A 21,152-nucleotide genomic window follows, 5' to 3' on the forward strand; every position below is an offset into this window, starting at 1 on the left:
GCAGATACCTTAATCTAATCGTCATAAACAGTTCCCACACTACGGACAGCTCGCCTTGACTACTTCCTTCGCCACTTCCTACGTCGCGGACCTGTTTTCCTCCCTTCCCATAGCATTTTAGGATTAGATACCTTAATCTAATCGTCATAAACAGTTCCCACACTCCGGATAGCTCGCCTTTGACTACATCCTTCACCACTTCCTACGTCGTGGACCTGTTTTCCTCCCTTCCCATAGCATTTTAGGATTGTAGAAACCTTAATCTAATCGTCATAAACAGTTCCCACACTCCGGACTACTCGCCTTGACTACTTCCTTCACCACTTCCTACGTCGCGGACCTGTTTTCCTCCCTTTCCATAGCATTTTTGGATTGCAAATACCTTAATCTAATCTTCAAAAACAGTTCTAATGGATAAAACAATACTCCTTTATACAATCGATCACGGCCGCCTTTAACTACCTGGCCGCGGCCTGGTAGAATTGGTAACATCACAAGTGGTGTTGTTTAGTGACATACGTTCCATAAGATAACATGGCAGACAGGTGACATCAGCTCATTAATTCGCACTTTATTGATTTAGATTTAAATTCATGAACATAAATTTATTAAATATTGAAAATAAAACATACAGAATTGAAAACCCAAACAATACGAATTAAAATCTATATCTGTAAATTTTTAAGCGGACTAAATTATTGTCATAGTTTAGTAACCAATCTTTCGTAAATACAAAAAATACCACTGCTTCCAAACAAAACAGCTGTTACAACACCACTTGCGACGTTGCCAGTTGAAAGGCCGCGGCATGGAGTTAAAGGCGGCCATGAATCGATTCGTGGTACTATCAACTGTCAATTGTACCTATTATGGAATAGAAAAAAATGTTGACATCAGCCACCATCAGCTAATTCAATAAATAAGTTTTATGGTTTTATCTTTATGTAAATATGTATAGGCTAACATAGATAACGAATTGTTATGTTATTTCTTGCCAAATAATTGACTTAGGACTAATAACCAACACGAAATACTCACAAAACAGGTGTCACATTAACAGCTCATATGCCATTCCAATCACGGTGGAAGCTTCCACCATGATTATAACCACTTTAATTTTTCTAGATGATGTCATTCGTTGGGATAAATAAATAAAAATATGATTTTGTGGGATGTCGACACCTTGCCACCTCGCAGGATGAGGAGTCTTCAAACATGATTAAAGTTTATTTACATACATCAATGGATTTTGAAAATTAATTCTTAACTTATCCTTTTCTTTATTTTTGTTTAAGTACGCCAATCTGCGTTCAAGTTTTAATTTATAATATATGATATTATAAAGCTACAAATCTATGATTTTAAACAATTACTTTGATAGCCAGTTATTATAGATGTCTTCACAATCGTTCATAATTAGCTGTATCATAACCTAGATATTTATTTAATCAATGCCCCTACTATTGCTTGGCGTTAGCTACATGGGTTTTTATTTGCTTGCGCAAAAAAAAATTATTACAAATGTCAAACAAAACGTCAAAATCAGTCACTCCACTCAAAAATGGTGTTTCTGCTGTGTTGTGTGTGCTGTTTCTAAACCTAAAATAATCATAGCTGAGTGATGGAGAAGGGTTCGGGCTAAATTAATAGGATAGTATAGGTTTTTAAATATTTTTTATGATTTAATATCTGAAGGTTAAGAGGTATCGTTAGTTTTAAGTATATTAGGCCAACCTACATATAGGCCTATGCCTATTAATTACTGAATCTGAATCTAACAAATCAAATTTATTTATCCATCACTGTTATGCTTATGAGAAACAGTTGTTTCGAATTTATTTTCTCAGTTACATACCTAATTACATGAGAAATTAATCAATCTTACAAAGGCATATCACAGTCTCTCTAGCCTCATGAAATATTGCAATCTTGGTAAGTTATCAACAATTATGCATTTGGGTACAGTTCCACAAAGAACCTACAATATATTATCGGATGAAATATTTCCATCTCATATTTCTTGTCTTGATTATATCTGTTGGTTGTATTGTAAATGTAATGTTTTACTTAAAAAGTTCAGTATGATGTACCGTAGGCCTATTACGATTAGTTCTTAATTCAGTGATGTGCGAACGATGAACGGTGTTAGTGAAAACAATCCCGTGAAAATAATATTGTTAGGCTATCCATAAACAATTTTAATTTATTTGTTTTTAATTTTAGCCCAAAAATGTATGTTGAATAACAATAGGCCTATGTAGGCTAGGCCTATTCCTCGGAAGTTTGGGAAGAGGAATAAGTTACCTACAGTAATGCTAACAGCATTTAACATTAAGTTATTAACAGTGTCTACATTGACCATCGATGGATCCATTCTTTTTAACAATCTAAATACTGTATGTAAGTTAATGTAGGGTAAAAAAAAGAGTAGCACGACACGACCGATACATCAACCACGCCCCAGTAAAAACCTCTTAAATACCAGTTTGAGAAGGAGGGCACAGATTAAAATCCTGCACCTGGGGCCTATTACCCTTATGTGGCCCTAAAGACACCATTTCAGTTGACTCTATAGATGTTTGACCAAACACAGATTCCCTTTAAACCAGTGCAGTGATAGTGAAATCCACTCTCAACCCAGATATCATAGGCCTACATTTTAATAAAATAGAGTTCCTCCAGAGCATATTTTAAGGGATTTCCATTGGGCAACAGTGGACTTACCGGGGGTCTCGGGGGGGGGGGGGATTTGTGCATAAGTTAAAGTAAAAATCACACATTTCTACGTATCTTTTAATCAATTTTTTAATTATATTTGCTTGTAAATAGTCCATATAATCTCACTTAATTGCATATTCTAGTACGTTGTGACAGACCAAGGCGGGTGTAGGCACATGATCCAGGCTGTAATCCTCTTAACCCGTGTCAGTTGACCTCTGTCAGTTTTAGGTTGACTCAAGAAGGTACGAGAAATCGAGACGAGACATACCTGATCGGAACACCCCCATAATACCATGCATAGCCTTAGCCGAACTGTTAGCGGCAAATTCTTATCTCTATCACTGTCGCTGTCAAAACGTATTGTTTTTGGGTTAGATATAAATTTAATTGAATAACTGTCATAACCTAACTAAACTAACCAAACTTGCTGATAATGAAAAAATCGAATGAAGGTTTACTAATCGAAAAATAGTTCTGATCATAAAATAAAATTATAAATGCCTTAAATTCTAATAAAAGATGTACAGTTAAGAAGTAATTACATTCTAAGTGAAATCTTTGAATAAAAGTTAACGCCAGAATTCTCGATTCCCCACCCCTCCTCCGATGACTACTACCCTCAGACCATAAATCAGGGGATTAACCCAAACAAAGATCTGGATCGTTGTCCGTCTCCCGGCCAAGGCTCCCTTCACAACCTCTTGGGCCAAAATCATAGCTCAATATTTACATAATGTTATTTTTAAAATTCCGATACATTTAATCAGACTCATGTAATCAGGAAACACTGTTTTTAGGAAACAGAAACAAGTAAGACAATCTCTCTACCTCTGGTGACTGCTACGATTAGGCTCTGGTATTTTTATTCTGTGCAACCTCGGAAAATATTAAATTCCGGACATGCTTCAGCTGCTTATAAGAATAACTTACGGCGTATAAAAAAGTGGTTGTGTTTGTTTAAATTGTCACTTTGTTGGCTTGTTACAGATCACGAAAAAATGAAAAATGGTTGCCAACTCTTCTCTGCCTAAAAGATTTAAACCCTTTGTGTGTGGAATTTTGTTTGCATCTGTCACTTGGTCCATCAGCTTATATCTATACTGGTGGTTGACGCAAACAACTGGAGGGTTTGTCTCCACAAGAAAACCTGTTGCTGCAGAGCTTCATCAAAGCAGAGTAATTAGTAATGATATCGTTCTTCCATATGAAAATGATGAAAATAAACTCAAACGATCAAAAAGTAAATACTTTGCTCCCAACAAGTTTAAAAACAGTGATTCACTCATTAATCACTTACAACCTGAACCGATCAAACCAGCCGTTGATGTTGATAGAGGTAATAATCATTCATATTACTTTTATTTTCAAACTAATTACTTTAGGCTAATATCATAGCTAATATTATGGTCTTTAAGGGTTTTTACCTAAAACTTTAAACTTATCACGTAATTAGCGTACTCATAGAAGTTTTAAAAGCATTAGCTAATTTTCGACTCGTGTCTTGAAGATCTTCACGCGATCGTTGCATAAACTACTATTACAACATAAGTCCGTTCTCTTGTACAACTCTTTTTAAGTCTATAAAAATATTTATATTTATTTAGGCTACTATATCATTCATTAGGCTACTATATCATTCATTAGGCCTACTCATTTTTAGGTTCTTTTCCGTTAATTTACTACCACTAGCCTACTTTTTCTTGCAATTCCGATATTTTTAACAGTTAGCCTAGTCTACTGGACATTAAGGCCTTCAAGCACACCCTGAGAGACTATCTGGTGGGCAGACCTCCATACTCACTAAGTGAGCTGGACGAAACACCACTTTTTGGCAACCCACCGCCATCTTAGTTAGTTTTTATGTAAAAGTAGTTTATTTATTATTTGTGACACAATCTATTCTGACTTTGTCAGTCAACGATGCAGTATTAAAGTATCTTGAACGGTTTCAAGTAAGTATGAATATATCTAATAAAATGAAACTATTCTAAACCAACCAAACTTGCTGATTATGAAACAATTCTGGTAGGCCTACCGTAGTGAATAAACAGAATCACAATAAAAAGATTAGTTGTAGTAAATTAACGGAAAATGACCCATTCTTATTTTTATTTTACAAAAACAAATTAAATATTGTAGGTATTTAACTACTGAACAATATTCAGTATAAGAAATATCCAGTATGGTAACATGCTCCAGTTTATTTAAGATAAATACTGGTAATGATTGTGGACCATTTCTAATTGCAAATAGCGATGGATTGTAATTCTTTCTATGATTCCACCCCCAAAAAATAGCATTTGGCTGCAAATAAGTTATTTATTGATTTTAATAGACACAGACGGAGCACATTTTAGTATAGTAGCCCTTACAGCATTTGTGTGGCTTGCCCATTTATCGTTGTAGGCCTACGCACAAAATATAAAAATCACAAATTTGTTATTTGACTATATCACAGCTGTGTTGTTGCAAATTGTTCTTTAGACTTTTCAGTTTACCCTATAGTCTACATAATGTAGATCAAAGTCTAACGACGGTTTCATTGCCATATGAATTTCCAGATCTCGCAACTTTGGGCTATGTAAAAACACCTGAAGATCTTAGGATTAGAGATGAAGGCTACAAGATGTACGGGTTTAATGCTCTAGCTAGTAGAAACCTGGACTACCATCGCAAAATACCTGACACTCGGCACAAGTTGTAAGATTGAATAAAAATTGATTCCTAGTATTACTTATCAACAACTTGATGATTGGATACATTTGATTCGATTGGTGCCGACCAGATTGTGTATTTTAAGACAAATGAAAGAAGAGTGAGATGATGGCTTTGTTACTTAGTGTCTCGTTTTCCTGGTCAGAAACCAATGATAACCTCTTTAGCGAAGGAGTGAGGGAGGGGGGCGCGACGTCACTCTTCTCTTGAGGGAACACCATTACCGCAACGATACGAGGAGAAGCCATTGTGTTCGTGGCGTGGTGGTTAGCGTACTCAACTAAATTTCCATGAGGTATCCAGATCGAATCCCACCGGTATTAACTTTTTGTCATAGATTTTGCTTAGAATGCAATTACTTCTTAATTGTACATCTTTTATTAGAATTTGAAGCATTTATAATTTTATTTTATGAACAGAAATATTTTTCTATTAGTAAAACTTCATTTGATTTTTATCTTGTATCTTTTTTATATTATCAGCAAGCCTGGTTGGTTAGGCTAGGACAGTTTAATTTTATAACCAAAAAATTATAAAGTTAATTTTATACTTTTTCTTAAATTGAGGGGCTCTACCACAATCCCCCCACTCCTTCGCAGAAGAGGTTCTTATCGGTTCCTGACCAGGAAAATGAGACGCTAGGTCTTTGTTACTGACTAAGATCAGCTGTGCAATATACAGGTTGGCTGAAAAGTAACATGCACCCCCCCCCCCCCAAATTGTGAACCTTTTCAGATATTTGATTGAGGCAACCTTCTTGGATATGAGAGGCTACAATAGTGATGGTTAATTTTGAAAATTTTGCTCTTAGGGGTTGCGGGCAGGGGGTAGCTTAAAAATAGCAAGTAGAGTCGAGTTTGGTATCATTTTAAAGGCCTTAACAAAACAAAACCAAAATCGGACCACTAATAAAATGGCATACTAAAATGTTTCAAATCCAAATAACCACGAGGGTGGCTGAAAAGTAACTTGCACCCCCCTTAACTTTTTAACTATTTGAGATATTTGAAATCAGTTTGCAGCAACCTTTTTAGATATGAGAGGCTACAACAATTATGTTGAATTTTGAAAATTTTACCCTTAGGGGTAGTGTAGGTTAAGGGTAGCTCAAAATGTTCAAATAGGAAGTATGGTTGAGTTTGGTATCATTTTACAGGTCTTGACAAAACTAAATAATTGACATAAGGAAAATCGGATTCGGACCACTGTTAACAAAATGGCAGTTAAAAATGATTAAGATACTGGTTATTTAAAGTAATTTTTAACCGCTATTTTGTTATTAGTGTTCCAATTTATATTTTCCTTATGTCAATTATTTATTTTTGCCAAGACCTGTAAAATAGTACCAAACTCAACCATACATCCTATTTGAACCTCAAATCTAAAAAGGTTGCCGCAATCCGATTTCAAATATCTCAAATAGTTAAGGGGGGCGCATCTTACTTTTAATCTACCCTCATTGTTATTTGATTTTAAAAATGTTTTAGGGCACCATTTTGTTATTATATAAGTGGTCCGATTCTGTTTTTCTTTATGTCAATAATTCTTTTATTTTGTCAGGACCTGTAAAATTATACAAAACTCGACTAGCCTTGCCAGTCGAAAATGTTTAAGTACCCCTGCTACCCCTAAGGGAAAAATTTTCTATGTTAACCATCATTATTGTAGCCACTCATACCTAAGAAGGTTTCCGCAAACCCATTTCAAGTACGAATGGTTGAAAAGTTAAGGGGGGTGGGTGTAAGTTACTTTTCAGCTACCCTGCATAAAGACAAAACTTTGGATATTTTTATTTTACCCGAATGCAGAGTATGCTACGATTTAAACAATAAATGTTGTTTACAAGTAATAGTAATTGTTATTGCTTTTAAGTCAAGACAATAAAAGTTTTGTGTGATATTGAGTGTAAACAAATTATAAAATACAAGAGAAGCAAAAGAAATTAACTACTAGAGTATTTTGGTGGTTAAAGAAATACTCTTGCTTCTACAGCCGTCTTCAGTTATAGGCTACTTTAAATCTTTTAGAACAGTTTTCCTTTATCTTTAGTTTACAATCTACTACAGTTTGCTCTAACAATGTTGATTTATATCTCTTTTTTATATACCTGATGATTTTCCTCAGATGTCAGTCTCAATCTTACCCAGAAAAGCTGCCCAACGCCAGCGTAATAATCTGCTTTTACAACGAACAGCTGGATACTCTGATACGCTCCATACACAGTATATTAGACCGTACTCCGAGCTTCCTTTTACATGAAATTGTACTGATTGATGACTACAGCGATGTTGGTCAGTAAATTGTTGTTACTTTACATTTTGTGCTGTTTGATAGTAATTAACACATTGACTGTTTTTTGTAAAAACGCTTGCCACGACAGTAAAACAGTTCATGTTATTGTTGCAGAATAGAAAATGTTTTCAATACGTCAGACCTCTGGCCTTGTCTTTTTGTCCTTATAATAAATTTGTAATGTTATATTTTAAGGAAACCCCATTTGAATCAATTCCCTGATCTGGTGAGAAAATGTAAGACATAAATTGCCCCCGTAAAAACCGTTTACTCGCAGCTGTTTAACAATTCACATCTATCCTTTCCATTATTAGTCATTCAATTTTACAAATTAAATACATGACATACATTGATCTAAGTTAAGACTTGTATATAAGTTACAGTGTGATTTGAAAAAAATCTGCGGTTTTCTGTTACAGATAGATTATACAGCAAAGTTGAGGAGTATATCACTACAAATATTCCTGAGAAACCAAAAATAAAACTATATAGGACATCAGAACGTGAAGGCCTGATCAGAGCACGGCTTTATGGGGCTAAACATGCTACCGGTGAGGTAATGTACACCATACAATAAGTGTTGTAATACTCAACTTTCCTTGCTCATAATTCTGCTTCCTATAGCATTCTGTCTTGAAAACTGTTTCTGATGTAAAATTTTTAAATTCAAATTTTTTTTATTTTAAGCCTTTTGGGCTGATAAGATGTTAGCCTCCAGATGAAAAAAAATTAGACAATCCATTGCGGGAGCGAGCTGGTCTAGTGGTTAGGGCGTGGGACTCCAGTTCCTGGGGTCCCGGGTTCAAATCCCGCCAAATCACCAATAGATTTTATCTAAGTGATAATGCCGTAACCCCTAGGTCTAGCCTGAAGTAATGTGAAAAACAATTCCGGGCTCGTGCCTAGAGTCGTAGGACAAAATTAAAATAGACAATCCATTTAATTGTAGACAACACTAGTTCCAGCTCCCATTTAGAGGCATCACTGTTTTTTCTTTATCTTCACATGAAGATCGTCAAATTAAAATAACTTGAACGTAAAACAGGAATCTGGCCATCGGGTTAGCTTCATCTGCTATCGATCAGTTGCCATAACTGTTTTGTGTGTGTGTGTTTCCCATTCTTTTAGATGCTTACGTTCATGCTAGTTAAATAATTTTACCATCTTCATGTGAAGATAAAGAAAGAGGATGTCCTTTTGCTGCCAATGGCTCGATATAGGGGCTGAAATTAGTGGCGTCTGCAATTTAATGGATTGTCTAAAACTGGTTCTGATGTAAAATTTGTACAATCAAACTTATTTTAGTTGATGGCTTTTTGGCCGAGTTCTACAGTAAAAAGGAAATTTGCCTTGCCTGGGAGACGCATCTTTTTTGTTTTCTATATGGATCAATCAACAGCTTTTTTGAATTGTGCTCCATAAGTTATCATCATCACATTATCACAACATTACAAGTCATCAATGATTGGTGGTATCTAAAACAAAAAAATAAATGAACTACTTGAAAGGTCTCGGTAATAATATAGCCTACAATGTTTAAGATTTATTTAACAAACCATACAATGGTTTTATTTATGTGTTATCCAATCTAGATCTACAGATATTTCCTTACAATAAAATCTTGCCTTGGTTGGTTTGGATCGGATATTCAAAGCATATTGTACTTGTAAATACAAATAACTCATAGTTTGTATCCAACAAATACCATTTATGAAATGTTTGCATTTGTTAGGTTTTGGTTTTCCTGGATAGTCACATCGAGGTGAACGTACAATGGCTGGAGCCATTGCTTTATCCGATCTCTGTGAACCACACAAGCGTGGTAACTCCAATTATCGACATCATCAATGCTGACACATTCGAGTACAAGTCTTCTCCCTTGGTGAGGGGTGGCTTCAATTGGGGGCTACACTTCAAATGGGAAAATCTTCCTATAGGATCTCTCGTTAATGAAGAGGATTTTGTAAAACCCATTAAGTAAGGAATATTCATAAATTGTAAAGTAGTTACCTCATAATACTGGTTTTACTATAATAGAGTGGATTGTTTTAGACATTTAAAGACTTTTGATTGGATTTTTTGTTATTAACGGGAAAAATAAAATAGCATATTTTATTTTTATTTAAAACATTTAAAATTATCTTTAAATGTATTTCATAGCGTTTTCCATTTTCATGGGGTTTCTATATGAAAATCACAAAAACATTTTGCAATAGCTTCTTGGTTTTTTAAAAATTTAAGATACCTATCATTGTATCTCCAAATCCATATTCCTAAATACATACCACCTTCATCTTCATCCGTTTGCACCTTTTTTAACTGTTCCAATATCTTGAGTTTATTAGCAGCTTGAAGAACTATTATGAGGTATAATACATTCTGCTTAACCTTTTACGATTATTTTAAGTGTCACAGTCCTTTTTTGATCCAAATTAATAAAAAAATGCATTAGCTACTTCAATAACAGAACCTTTTTCATGAACTCCTAAGCAGTCTCATGAATACACGTTGGCTTTGATTGTGATTGTATAAACTTTAATTTAAGCTACAGTACTTTTGACTTACTTATTCGTACTTTTCAGATCACCAACCATGGCTGGAGGTTTGTTTGCCATGGATAGAAAATACTTTTTTGATCTCGGAGGCTATGATCCAGGAATGAACATTTGGGGAGGAGAAAACCTGGAAATCTCATTTAGGGTGTGTAATTTGTTACCAACCCAAGATTGAAAGTAAGAGTTAACTTGTATTTATCTGGCTGATCATATATGATTGCCAAAGTGGTCAATGACCGCCAAATATTTAAGAATTTTGTTGCTTTGTATTGCTGTATGCAATATGCATTTGTGTACTGTTGGACGTCATCCCGTACGTAAGTAAGGATGTTCCTCTCAAATCGTCGCGTAGAGCATATTTTCCTATTAGCCTTTCTAGGAACTATCAAAGAGTAAGCTGTAAATAAAAAGGCTATACGTTTTGTAGTTCACATTTTTAAAGATTTTTTTTCCTACAGTCACCTGACAAAGTGGGCTTCCTTGCATTGATTGTAGTACAGAAAGTTGCTAATTGCCGCATTTACTTACCTTTGCCACACTCTTTTTACTTTTGCCGCCTTCCAGTATTCCAACCAAACAACCCAAAACAGCGTGCTTTTATTAGGCACGTAATACAAGTATGCTTGAAAATAAGTTGGCAACACTTAAAGACTGTGATCAACTGCATTCGATAAACTTTCCACACTAGCCTATGGCTTGTGCGTAAATATTTCTCTCGTGAGCAGAAAAGTGCCACTTTGCACATTAGTTACACAAATAACTATTGTTGTTTTTTGTTTAGTGAAATTATTTCCAACTTGATTAATAAGTGACACAAGTTTCATAATTATTATTATTTATTTGGAATCACAAAAAATGCAAGTCTAATACTATTTTATTTTTTAGCAAAAACCGACATTCTGCAGTTATTTGTAATGTAACTGATATTGTGGTGTGGGACATGTGAGATGTGTATGTTAGAGTTGAACTCTTTATCCATAATATTTATGTGACTCATTATTATACCAATTTGAAAGATCAGTGTTAAGGATTCAATAGACTTCTCTATATTGGGATATTCGCTGAAAAGAAATTAGTGTTGCTTTAATAATGTTATTAGCGTCATTATTTTAGATCTGGATGTGCGGTGGGACGCTGCACATTGTGCCCTGCTCGCGTGTCGGACATGTTTTCCGCAAGCGACGGCCTTACTCTGCTCCTGACGGAGAAGACACCATGACTAGAAATTCCTTGAGAGTTGTTCATGTCTGGATGGATGACTACAAGGTATTCATTATAAAGATTAAATTTTATTTTTATTTTAAAGGACCAAATTAGTTTCAAATGTATTGAAAGGGATGTTTTGTGTTTGTTTTAAAATAATACGCCTAAAAATTATGTTCTGTTAATTAATAACTGTTCCCTAACAAAAATACTTAGAAAAATGCCAAAAGCGAAAACAACACAAAGGGGTGATAAATGTAAAGGGAGTATGTTTTTTCTTTTGTTCTGAGCAATACACATGAACTGACTTGTAACTCAAATGTACAATGCAGTAATAAAAAACACATATTTGTACTATTTCATTCCTTTCGTCAGAGGATACTCAATAAAAAAAGCCTTCTCTACGATTTGGTTTCCTTAAACTTACTAAATAGTTCTAAATTTTTAAATAGCTGCTGAAAATAATTCCAGGAAAAGGTTTACAACATACGTCCAGAAGTGTTGAAGACAGGATTCGGCGATGTGAGCGAGAGAATCAGTCTTCGAAAACGTCTGAACTGCAAATCGTTTAAGTGGTATTTGGACAACATATACCCGGAGCTTGAGGCAGGGACAGCTGATAAACCTAAAACTGTCGGCAAACTGGACCAGCCTGTCTACCAACCTTGGCACCTACGCAAGAGAAACTACATAGGTCAATATCAGGTACTTTGTTTTACCTTATTGCGTAGATTCTTAAAGATGAAGTTTTGTACAGTAAAGTCTCATTTATCATTGTTTAGCCGAGGTTTATTTTGTTTTTTAGCATAGGCCTACTTCTTTTTCTTTGAATACTAATATACACTCTTATCACTTCACAATCCAAAGAACTATTTTAAAGCTGTTTAGAGCAAAAAATCTATTTATTGACCTTTTGTTTTTATTTTCTAAACAGGAAATTAAGTAAACATGTCCTAAAGTTGTTTAAATATCTAAGGTGTTGCCATAGACAAAATAATTAAATACAGAACGACAGCAGTGCTATGGTTAGCATATATTCTGATGTCCACCACTAGGAGTGCCGTGTAGTTTCGGCGCACATGGCTGCAGCGTCAAGTGCTAGCGAGCGTTGCCATGACAAGTCTGTAGTTGGAGCCAGGGTTGCCAACTTCTGGAGAATTCCCTGGAATCCGAGGAGTAGGAGTTTGTTCTGTTATTTTCCCGTGTTTTAAAAGTTTTTGGGAATTTAAAAAATCTGCTTTTCTTTTAAAATTACGTGATTTCAGCTTTTTTTACTTTACCCATATTAAAAAGTGGGTCAGATACCTAGGTAGCATTTCGTTTACAAGAGCGGTAGTGCTGGTAGCAGACGGTGAGTCCACGACTGCAGCGAATCGACCAACACTGAGTACGCTTTAGAGGCACATCACGGAACCTTCCTTTGCCAATTGCCAGTCTATATTAATTCTTTTGTCCATGGTGTTGCTATTCATTTAAATGTATTTTTTATGCGTTAAACACTCATTTTGGATATAAACATATTGGACTGTTGTCATTGACTTCAAGTACCTAATACAATTAAATGATTTATTAATTTGAGCTACTGAAGTTTTAGATATTATTTGTCTTATTTTCTAGATTCGTCTGTCTAATTCTTCATTTTGCATTGCCAGTGAAAAGGATGTGAAAACAAAAGGCTCACTTCTCATCCTTAAATCTTGTGTTCGAGCGAAAAATCAGGTAAGGATGGTTAAAACATTATTTCATTTGCTTAACCTTTAGATGTTATAAATACTCACTCATCAAACATTATAAATTTTTTCACCATAAATGGCTCAGTAGTTTTTATAAGGATTACCAACAGGGTGCAGCACTATTATTTTTTGCATTTATGACAACAGCTAATTTGAACCAACTAGCAACAAAAAATTGTGGTATACAATGAGAAATTTATTTTTTCTATGTTTTAGGTTCAGTGGTAAAACATTATGGCTATGGTCTATGTGCTATACTGTAGCATACCGTATGAATTAAAACAACCAAATTTTCTTAAACCGTGTCCTCTCCTATAACTGCAATAAGCATGTTCATGTTATACTTATATGCCAACCCCGTACGAAGGATGGGTACTCTGCTAGTGAGTAATAAATCAATTCTAAAAAATATCATCCTGAATCCAGTAGGGTACTTATTTGAGGTAGAACTATTGATGTTGATTCATTTATGAGGCTTCCTAAAAAGTGGTTTTACTGAGAAAGTCCACTTAAAAGCCTAACTGATTTTGAGTTTGTCGCCTTTCTATTACACTTGACTATACCCTACTTCACAGATGTGGTTTGAGACGGACAAGAACGAGCTGGTGCTAGCGCAGCTGCTTTGTATGGACGCTGGTGACCACCGACCCAAGGTGTCAAAATGTCACGAGATGGGTGGCTCTCAGGAGTGGAAACATCGCAGCTCGGTCAGTATAATGTAGATATTAATGGTTAACTACAGTAGTAGTATATGTAGATAACAGTTTAAAGACCTGCATCCTGCATGGAGTAATCTTTTGTTGCTGTGATGTAAACTGATTTCAGTTGTCAGGTTGAACCGTCTTCAGGCATACAAGGAGTAAAAACAATCATCAGTACCAAAGTCTGAAACATGTGTTGCATTTAATTTTGTTGAATATTACTGTATAGGTCTAACCTTGTTTGGTGTAAGCTTACATAAAAATTGTTCATGAGAAACCAAAACGGTCATTGACTCCAAGTAAATACTTTAATTTGGCAATTGCTATATAAAAAGAAAAGAGCAACCAAATTAAATTCCTGAGACATTAAGGAGAGGAATGTTTTCGTTATACTTTTCCTCAAACAGTTTAAATAACTTTTTTGGAAGCGAAATTGAATCCATTGTTGAACCGAGCACGGGGAAACATTCTGCATGACCATTAATAAAACTGAACCATGTGATGAGGAAGTAAATAAAAAAATATTTTCTTTAAAAGTACAAAATATATTTACATATTCTATAGAATGTACAAAATAACGATAAAATAATGCAGTTTTAGTCGCAATCAGGTTTAATTTTGTAGGGCTTACATCAGAGTCCCGCTAATAAAAATCCTGCCACTCCAAACTACCTATTAAGAAAATAAATCGCTGTATTTATAGTAAAAATAAAACTATGAGTTCAGAAATACGAACTAGTGTGTCCAGCCGAGCAGTAAAATAGGACAATTTTGATGACCAGAAAGAATTTCTCAACTTTATTCGGAATTGGGCAATTTATGATTGTTAGTAGCCTGTGGCCGAGCACCCATTCTGGTGTTTTTGATGATTCCCTTTAAAAGGTCATTGGGTGGTAAGAAGAACGTGATTGGCGGAGATGATCATGGTCGTTCCCGCAATCTTGGGAGAATATCACAGTATTATAGAAGAGGAAAGTGCCGGACGCCGGAACAATATTCAGTCATAAAAATACATTGTTTTATTTTTCTGTCATTTTACTGCATTTCAAGCCGATCTGACCGATTTGATAGTCCAGGGCTCAGCTCAATTTAGTTCATACTAGCTGTGTACCCGTTCTACGCACGGGGATCTTATAATATTCAGTTGAAACCTTCTTATATAAAGAACAGCAGTTGGTTTGCATATTTTAAGATATGCTGGCCAAACTATTATACATAGCTTCATTTTATGTTGTTTTTTGTTGTTCCGGATCGGTATGACAATCAATAAAAGGTTAAATTACCTCTGTGTCTGCCGGTCGATCCTATAACGGTAGGCTTACTTTTATTTTTACTATCTGATCTCGTTTGCATGGCTCAATCACGTCCTGGTTGAAGTTCGTTCGCTACGCTCACTCACCTGTATGTTGGAGCTCGTTCGCTGCGCTCACTTTCCTTCAGGTTAGCTCGTTCGCTACGCTCACTTGCCTTCAGGTTAGCTCGTTCGCTCGCTACGCTCACTCACCTGTATGTTGGAGCTCGTTCGCTGCGCTCACTTTCCTTCAGGTTAGCTCGTTCGCTACGCTCACTTGCCTTCAGGTTAGCTCGTTCGCTACGCTCACTCGCCTCCAGGTTGCAAATTAGCTGTTGTCATAAATGTAAAAGAAATAATAGTGCTAGTGCTGCACCCTGTTGGTAATCCTTGTAACTTTAATGCTATTGAACATCACAGAACAGAACCAACTTGTTTAATTGAAACAGCTGTTAAGATTCAATAATTTCATTTCTCATAAGGTTAACATGGGCTTCCAGAAATTCCACGTCAAAAATCGACAAAAACTTGATTTTCAAGGGTTTACTGTTAAATATCTAACTGTCTCATATTCGATGAAATACGTCTAAAACCATCTCATATATGTATAGTATTTGGAAAATAAGTTTCAGGCGGGACAGTGCTATAGTTATTGAGGAGTAGTTGTAATAAAGTGCGTATTTTAGCGTTACCAAGAGAATGACAGATAGACAGACAGACAGACAGACAGACAGACAGACAGAAATTGAGATAAGGTTTGATTCGGTTTCTCTGACCTATGAAATGTAAAAATAACCAAAAAGTTCATTATTCTAAGCAATGTACAGACAAAACTCTAATTTTATTTATATAGATTAGCCGGACTGGTGTATTTGCGCAGACTTACTGTAGTTTCTTTCTTTCTAAATTTCAAAAACTCTTCTTTTCTTCTTTCTTCTTGTATTGGCAAGATTATGTTCAGCTGCTGTTCATTTTGATGTATTACCCTTAACTTTACTATTTTATAATATTGATCTTGGTTCCAGTTCCAAGAAAGATAATCAATACTTGGAAATAAACAGTACAACTTGAAAATGCACCAAGTCAACAAAGATATAAAATGCGGAATATGAATCAAATCTGGTATCGAATGCTCTTTGTAACAGAAAATCAAATCCTTGTATATCGCTTGGGGTATAACTGTACAAGTATTGTATTCACACCATATTCGTTTGGCAAAGGTTTTTATAATTGTCAAAGAAGGTTTCAGCGATTGAACGTTGTTTGCAGAATGCCAGTCCCATCTACAACTTGGCCGCAGGTACCTGTTTGTCGGCCGCCACGCAGCCGCAACCTGATGTCCCGGTCGTCATGGATCTGTGTACGAACAACGGTTATAACCATTGGGATCTAGTGTCTGTTATTAGTTAGTTATACAATATGTTAAAAACATTTTTACAAATATTTATTTTTATATTTTCTTATTAATTTTTATACTTGTTTTCAATGTTATTAAAACTTTATTCTACAATGTTGTTTCAGTGATGTTACCTTATGAATTTTAAGCCTCTAACAGAATTTAGAAAAGTATCTATTTTTGATGAGTTGAGATTTGTTTTCTTTAAAAATAAAGAATGTTACTTGGATTTTTTTTGTTTCATTCAATTCAACAAATAAAAAAATAGGCTTTAGATTTAAATCAAGTCCCAATTATTTAGGGAATATATTTAATGAAACTCTTAAATGAAATGACAGTGAATGATTGAAACCTTAAAGGGTTATCTGAAAATCTGATGAGGACAAAACATCTTATCTAAAAAATACCTCATTTTAACTTAAATATTTTATTTTAAATATATTACCTTCAGCTTTTTCATTTTGTAATACTGGTTTCAAAAACTTGGCTTGAACGAAAATCCTTGGAACATCAATACCTTCTTTTACATTAATGGTTCTTCGATGAACATAGCAGTTAGATACAACTTTGAACCCAGCTTTTGTGAAGAGATCTCCAAGAAACTCAACGGAGAAAAAATATGACCTAAAAAATTAGACAAATTTAGTTTCCGCTCTGACTTCTAACACATTCTGTTAGGTATTTAACAGTTCGTAACCAAGCATTGCCATATTACGGTGTTCATCCACAAATTAACTTAGTATAATTAGGGAGGAAGGAGTTCATAGCTAACTGAATTCAATAAGACAAGTCATATGGACAGGTTAGACAACACCTAAGGTACACAATCTTGTTCAGCTTTCTTCGAAGAACAGAATCGATTAATTTATACAGAGATTTTTTAATTGAGCATTCTAGAAGGTATGTTTTTGTCAATCATTTCATTGAGACAGTGTGATGTACTTTTTGCATGTATTATACAGTAATCTGAATACAAAATTAGTGTAGAATGCAGTGGATGATCTCTGTGGGAGTCTTACTAACTAATATTAGCTATTCCTACAACCAAATCATGTATTAAAAGCCAAATAATCAATGACAGCTGATTCCAGTTTCAAATTATGAAAAAAACAAAGGACTTTTCTCAAGATTTAACCAGCAACATTTTGATTACCAGGCGAGCACTGGAATCACTCAGATGCCCAGCTATTAATTCTAAGCGCACCTTGTTCCATCTTGCCTCATGTAGAAGTTTTCAGATATCTTATGTCCAGGTTTGAAACGGAGTTGGGTCATGTCGTACAATCCGTAGTCTCGAAACAAAACATACCCACCAGGTTTCAACAGTGAAAACAAGGTAGTAGCTACTTTGGAAAAATTAGAAGGGTCTATGGCAGACAGAACAAATATCAAAGTAATTATATCAACAGAGCTTCTTGGAATTTCATCCAAAATATTTTCAGTAGTAATGTCTGTTTGAAAAGCTTTAATTTTGTTTTCACAATATGATTCATTTTGTTTCAATAAATCAATAGCTTTACTCGAAATATCACAAGCATAAATAAAGAAATTGGCATTTTCCTCAAAAAGAGGGTACACAAAGTTCCCAACTCCGCAGCCAACTTCAAGTAAAACACATTTCTCACTTATTTCCTTGCCAACTAGCTCTTCAAACTCTCTCGTGGTCCAATGTCTGTCTTTGAAAAAGCGAGTTTCATTTCTTTTGTAAAACAAGTCCCAGTGCTTCTTTGATTCACTATTTAACTTTTTTGCTACAAAATCTGAAATCATGCGGGAGTTTTGTCTCTGAAGTTTCTCGATTTCTTCATTAGTCAGATTCTTCGTTTCCGTTGTACAATCAGATTCTGATTCAAGTTTCTCATCCATCTGAAATAGAAAACAAACCTTTAAGTTTTACATTGACTGTGTTAGTCAAGAAATAATTGCAAAACATTGGATCATTTATGGATCATTCTAGCGTGAATTCAAAGACATGAGAAAGACATTTTTATAAATGTGAGCATTATCCTGTCTACCCATTATAAAACTGATGATGCAGTACTAAAAAGCAGTTCAGCAATTACCTACAGTAATTTGGATTAAAAGCCAAATTCTCAAATAGTGTGACAAAAAGGTGACAAATAGCCTAGTGTGACAGATTTGGGGAAAGTAATACGAGTTGAAATAATGTAGGAAACTCTCTACAATTTTAAGAAACAGTAACAGACCAAATAATTAGGCACTGCCTTAAACTGAATCTACGAATAAATAACTCAACCTAATCTAACTTATGGTTCACTTTTTACATGATTCTGCATAAGTTAGTGTCACACTTGGCTGGTACACATCTTCTTCATACAACACAGAGAAATGTTCAAAAATACCGTATGCTCAGTCAATAAAGAAGACATTCACACTAGTTGATGTAACACCGGTGTAATAACACTTAAATACTTTTTATTGAAATGGTGACCATACAAAGTAGGTATTTTAAGCCAAGTATGAATGGAGATAAGTGGCGCGATCTTGTAGTCATGTTACTGACTAAGGCCGACATATTCCTTAGACACAGCTGTTAATTAACAGACCATACAGCTAATGGCAACTAAGGGACCTTAAGTTCTTAGTGGAATTTGAACCACATTTTTCCCTTGCTATTAACTAATTGGTCTAATTATCCGGATAGTACTGTGGATAGTTGTAGTACTCACTAGTGCAGACTTTAATCCACACCAGGGAGAATGGCATCCACAGTGCATGCCTATAAATATCCACAATTTGTGACCTCCTAGTACCTGGATTACAGGACGACGCCACTGTCCCAGTAAATTACAATGCATTTTGGGTATAGTTCCACAGAGAGCCTACGTGTTGTTAACAAATTTCAGGTTTGGTTGGGTTAGGTTAGTTGAGCTTATGAATATCACAAACAAGGTAATTTACCTCATTCACAAAAGCTTTAATTTTCTAAACTCATGAAAAAAGAGAGCAACACGGATAAGTTTAATACAAATTGAAGTCTTTGTAAGTTTGTACAATACGATTTATATATTTAGATTAGGCCTAGCTAATATATCGGATACTATATCGTAGGTTCTCTGTGGAACTGTACTTACTTACTCCTTCTTCATCTTTTACCCAAAGTAAGGATAGATTGCGTCTCGACAAAAAATAAAAACATTTCTTTTACACGCACAAAAGAAAAAATACTTCAACGTGTAAAACCGTTTTAAGATATAACAAATCAATATGTATAGGCCTACATATATACAAGTTTAAAATGACTTCCAGGGATGATGCAGTGACGTAGCCAGGGGGGGGGGTCCTGGGGGTCCGGACCCCCCCCTTCTGGTCTTAAATATAATATTTTTTGTTAAATTAAATGTGGAATTATATAATCGTACTGTATTGACGTTGGAGTTGATTATTTTAAATGCCAAGAGAGCTAAAAAAGACCGTTTTAGGGTCTATATTTTTTTAAATTTTTCCCAGACCCCCCCTTTACCCGGACTCCCCGGTCGGTCGACCCCCCCTATTTTGAAATCCTGGCTACGTTACTGATGATGGAAAAGATGGCTACTGCATGTTTGCTATTTCCTTATCATTCATAAATGATTACCCTGCCTTGTATCTTACTTAAGACAGCCTTAGCTTACGCACACCAATGCTTCTTCTGAGTTAAATCTGAATAGAACTAGAACACCACATCACTTAATGCCGACATATGATAAGGAGTTTGTTAAAATCAATTGTGTAGGCCTATTGTTTGCTAGGCTTGTTAGGCTAGGCGGCTGCACTTTACTTTACGTCCTACACTCATTCGAATGAAAATATCGGTTATTCGATTGTTTCATTCGATATATCGTTTGGTTAGTTAGGTTAGGTTAACCTTACCTAACTAACCAAACTATATAACTTATCGAATAATCGATATATCGATCGATATTTTCATTCCAATGAGTGTAGGACGTCAAGTAAAGTGCAGCCGGCTAGGCACTACAGTAAGCTACGTCTACGCGATATTTTGTGTTGAAACACTAAGTAAATCTTTTTCTAAGTTAAATCAGTGGTAATTATAACACTAACCTAACTTGCTCATGAAAGAGGAGTTGTGTTAAAAGTGACAGCTTTTTAAAGTAAAATCAGAAATTATGGTAAAAGTATGTTTCTCTGGCTCACAATTTTTAATAATTACAAAAAGTAATAACTACCTAATTAAAATAATAGGTTTTGCTTTGCATGTAAAAAAGGTTTTAAAACAACAAAAATAATAATCACTTTCCTGATGTAATACAAATAATAATAATAATAACTCAGTTGCACCTTATAACTTCATAGGCCAATATAATAATGATCTAAACTAAAGCAAACTCTAAATATAAATTAATTATTATTAATACTATCATTACCCTTTTAAGTTTTCACTTTTCGTTGTTTTGTTTTTGTCAAGGAAATGATTTATAGGTTAGTTACGTTTAGTTTACGCCTCTCCTCCTCCTCCCTAGTCAGTCTGTTTCTACTTACTCCTTCCTTACTCTCTCTCTCTAGTTTCAATTTCAAACTCAG

At 34.9% G+C, this 21,152-nt stretch overlaps 2 protein-coding genes across 2 annotated transcripts; one reads left to right on the top strand and one right to left on the bottom strand.

The window, feature by feature from the left end:
- Positions 1 to 1,563: 1,563 nt before the first annotated feature.
- LOC128992197 (polypeptide N-acetylgalactosaminyltransferase 11-like) lies at positions 1,564 to 16,721 on the top strand. The gene is made up of 12 exons (XM_054415660.1): positions 1,564 to 1,932; positions 3,709 to 4,057; positions 5,283 to 5,421; positions 7,561 to 7,727; positions 8,148 to 8,284; positions 9,461 to 9,705; positions 10,311 to 10,428; positions 11,397 to 11,549; positions 11,958 to 12,191; positions 13,104 to 13,205; positions 13,795 to 13,926; positions 16,481 to 16,721. Exons 2-12 carry the CDS (start codon positions 3,727 to 3,729, stop codon positions 16,619 to 16,621), a joined length of 1,899 nt encoding a protein of 632 aa, XP_054271635.1. The 5' UTR covers positions 1,564 to 1,932; positions 3,709 to 3,726; the 3' UTR covers positions 16,622 to 16,721.
- LOC128992198 (tRNA N(3)-methylcytidine methyltransferase METTL6) lies at positions 16,071 to 21,088 on the bottom strand. The gene is made up of 4 exons (XM_054415661.1): positions 20,996 to 21,088; positions 17,812 to 18,473; positions 17,053 to 17,231; positions 16,071 to 16,567 (listed from the first exon to the last, which is right to left on the bottom strand). Exons 2-4 carry the CDS (start codon positions 18,471 to 18,473, stop codon positions 16,560 to 16,562), a joined length of 849 nt encoding a protein of 282 aa, XP_054271636.1. The 5' UTR covers positions 20,996 to 21,088; the 3' UTR covers positions 16,071 to 16,559.
- Positions 21,089 to 21,152: the final 64 nt, after the last annotated feature.

This window comes from Macrosteles quadrilineatus, unplaced genomic scaffold (assembly GCF_028750875.1).
Source record: "Macrosteles quadrilineatus isolate MER2022 unplaced genomic scaffold, UCM_ALF_1.0 Scaffold_4__1_contigs__length_99947679, whole genome shotgun sequence".
NCBI classification, from domain to species: Eukaryota; Metazoa; Arthropoda; class Insecta; order Hemiptera; family Cicadellidae; genus Macrosteles; species Macrosteles quadrilineatus.

Bases quoted from the DNA above. Each gene is read 5' to 3' on its own strand.
- LOC128992197 (XM_054415660.1), top strand. From the start codon at position 3,727: ATGGTTGCCAACTCTTCTCTGCCTAAAAGATTTAAACCCTTTGTGTGT. The intron at 9,706-10,310 runs GTAAGGAATATT...CGTACTTTTCAG, and splicing joins GATTTTGTAAAACCCATTAA to ATCACCAACCATGGCTGGAG. The intron at 11,550-11,957 runs GTATTCATTATA...AAATAATTCCAG, and splicing joins TCTGGATGGATGACTACAAG to GAAAAGGTTTACAACATACG.
- LOC128992198 (XM_054415661.1), bottom strand. From the start codon at position 18,473: ATGGATGAGAAACTTGAATCAGAATCTGATTGTACAACGGAAACGAAG. The intron at 17,232-17,811 runs GTGCGCTTAGAA...CTAATTTTTTAG, and splicing joins ATGAGGCAAGATGGAACAAG to GTCATATTTTTTCTCCGTTG.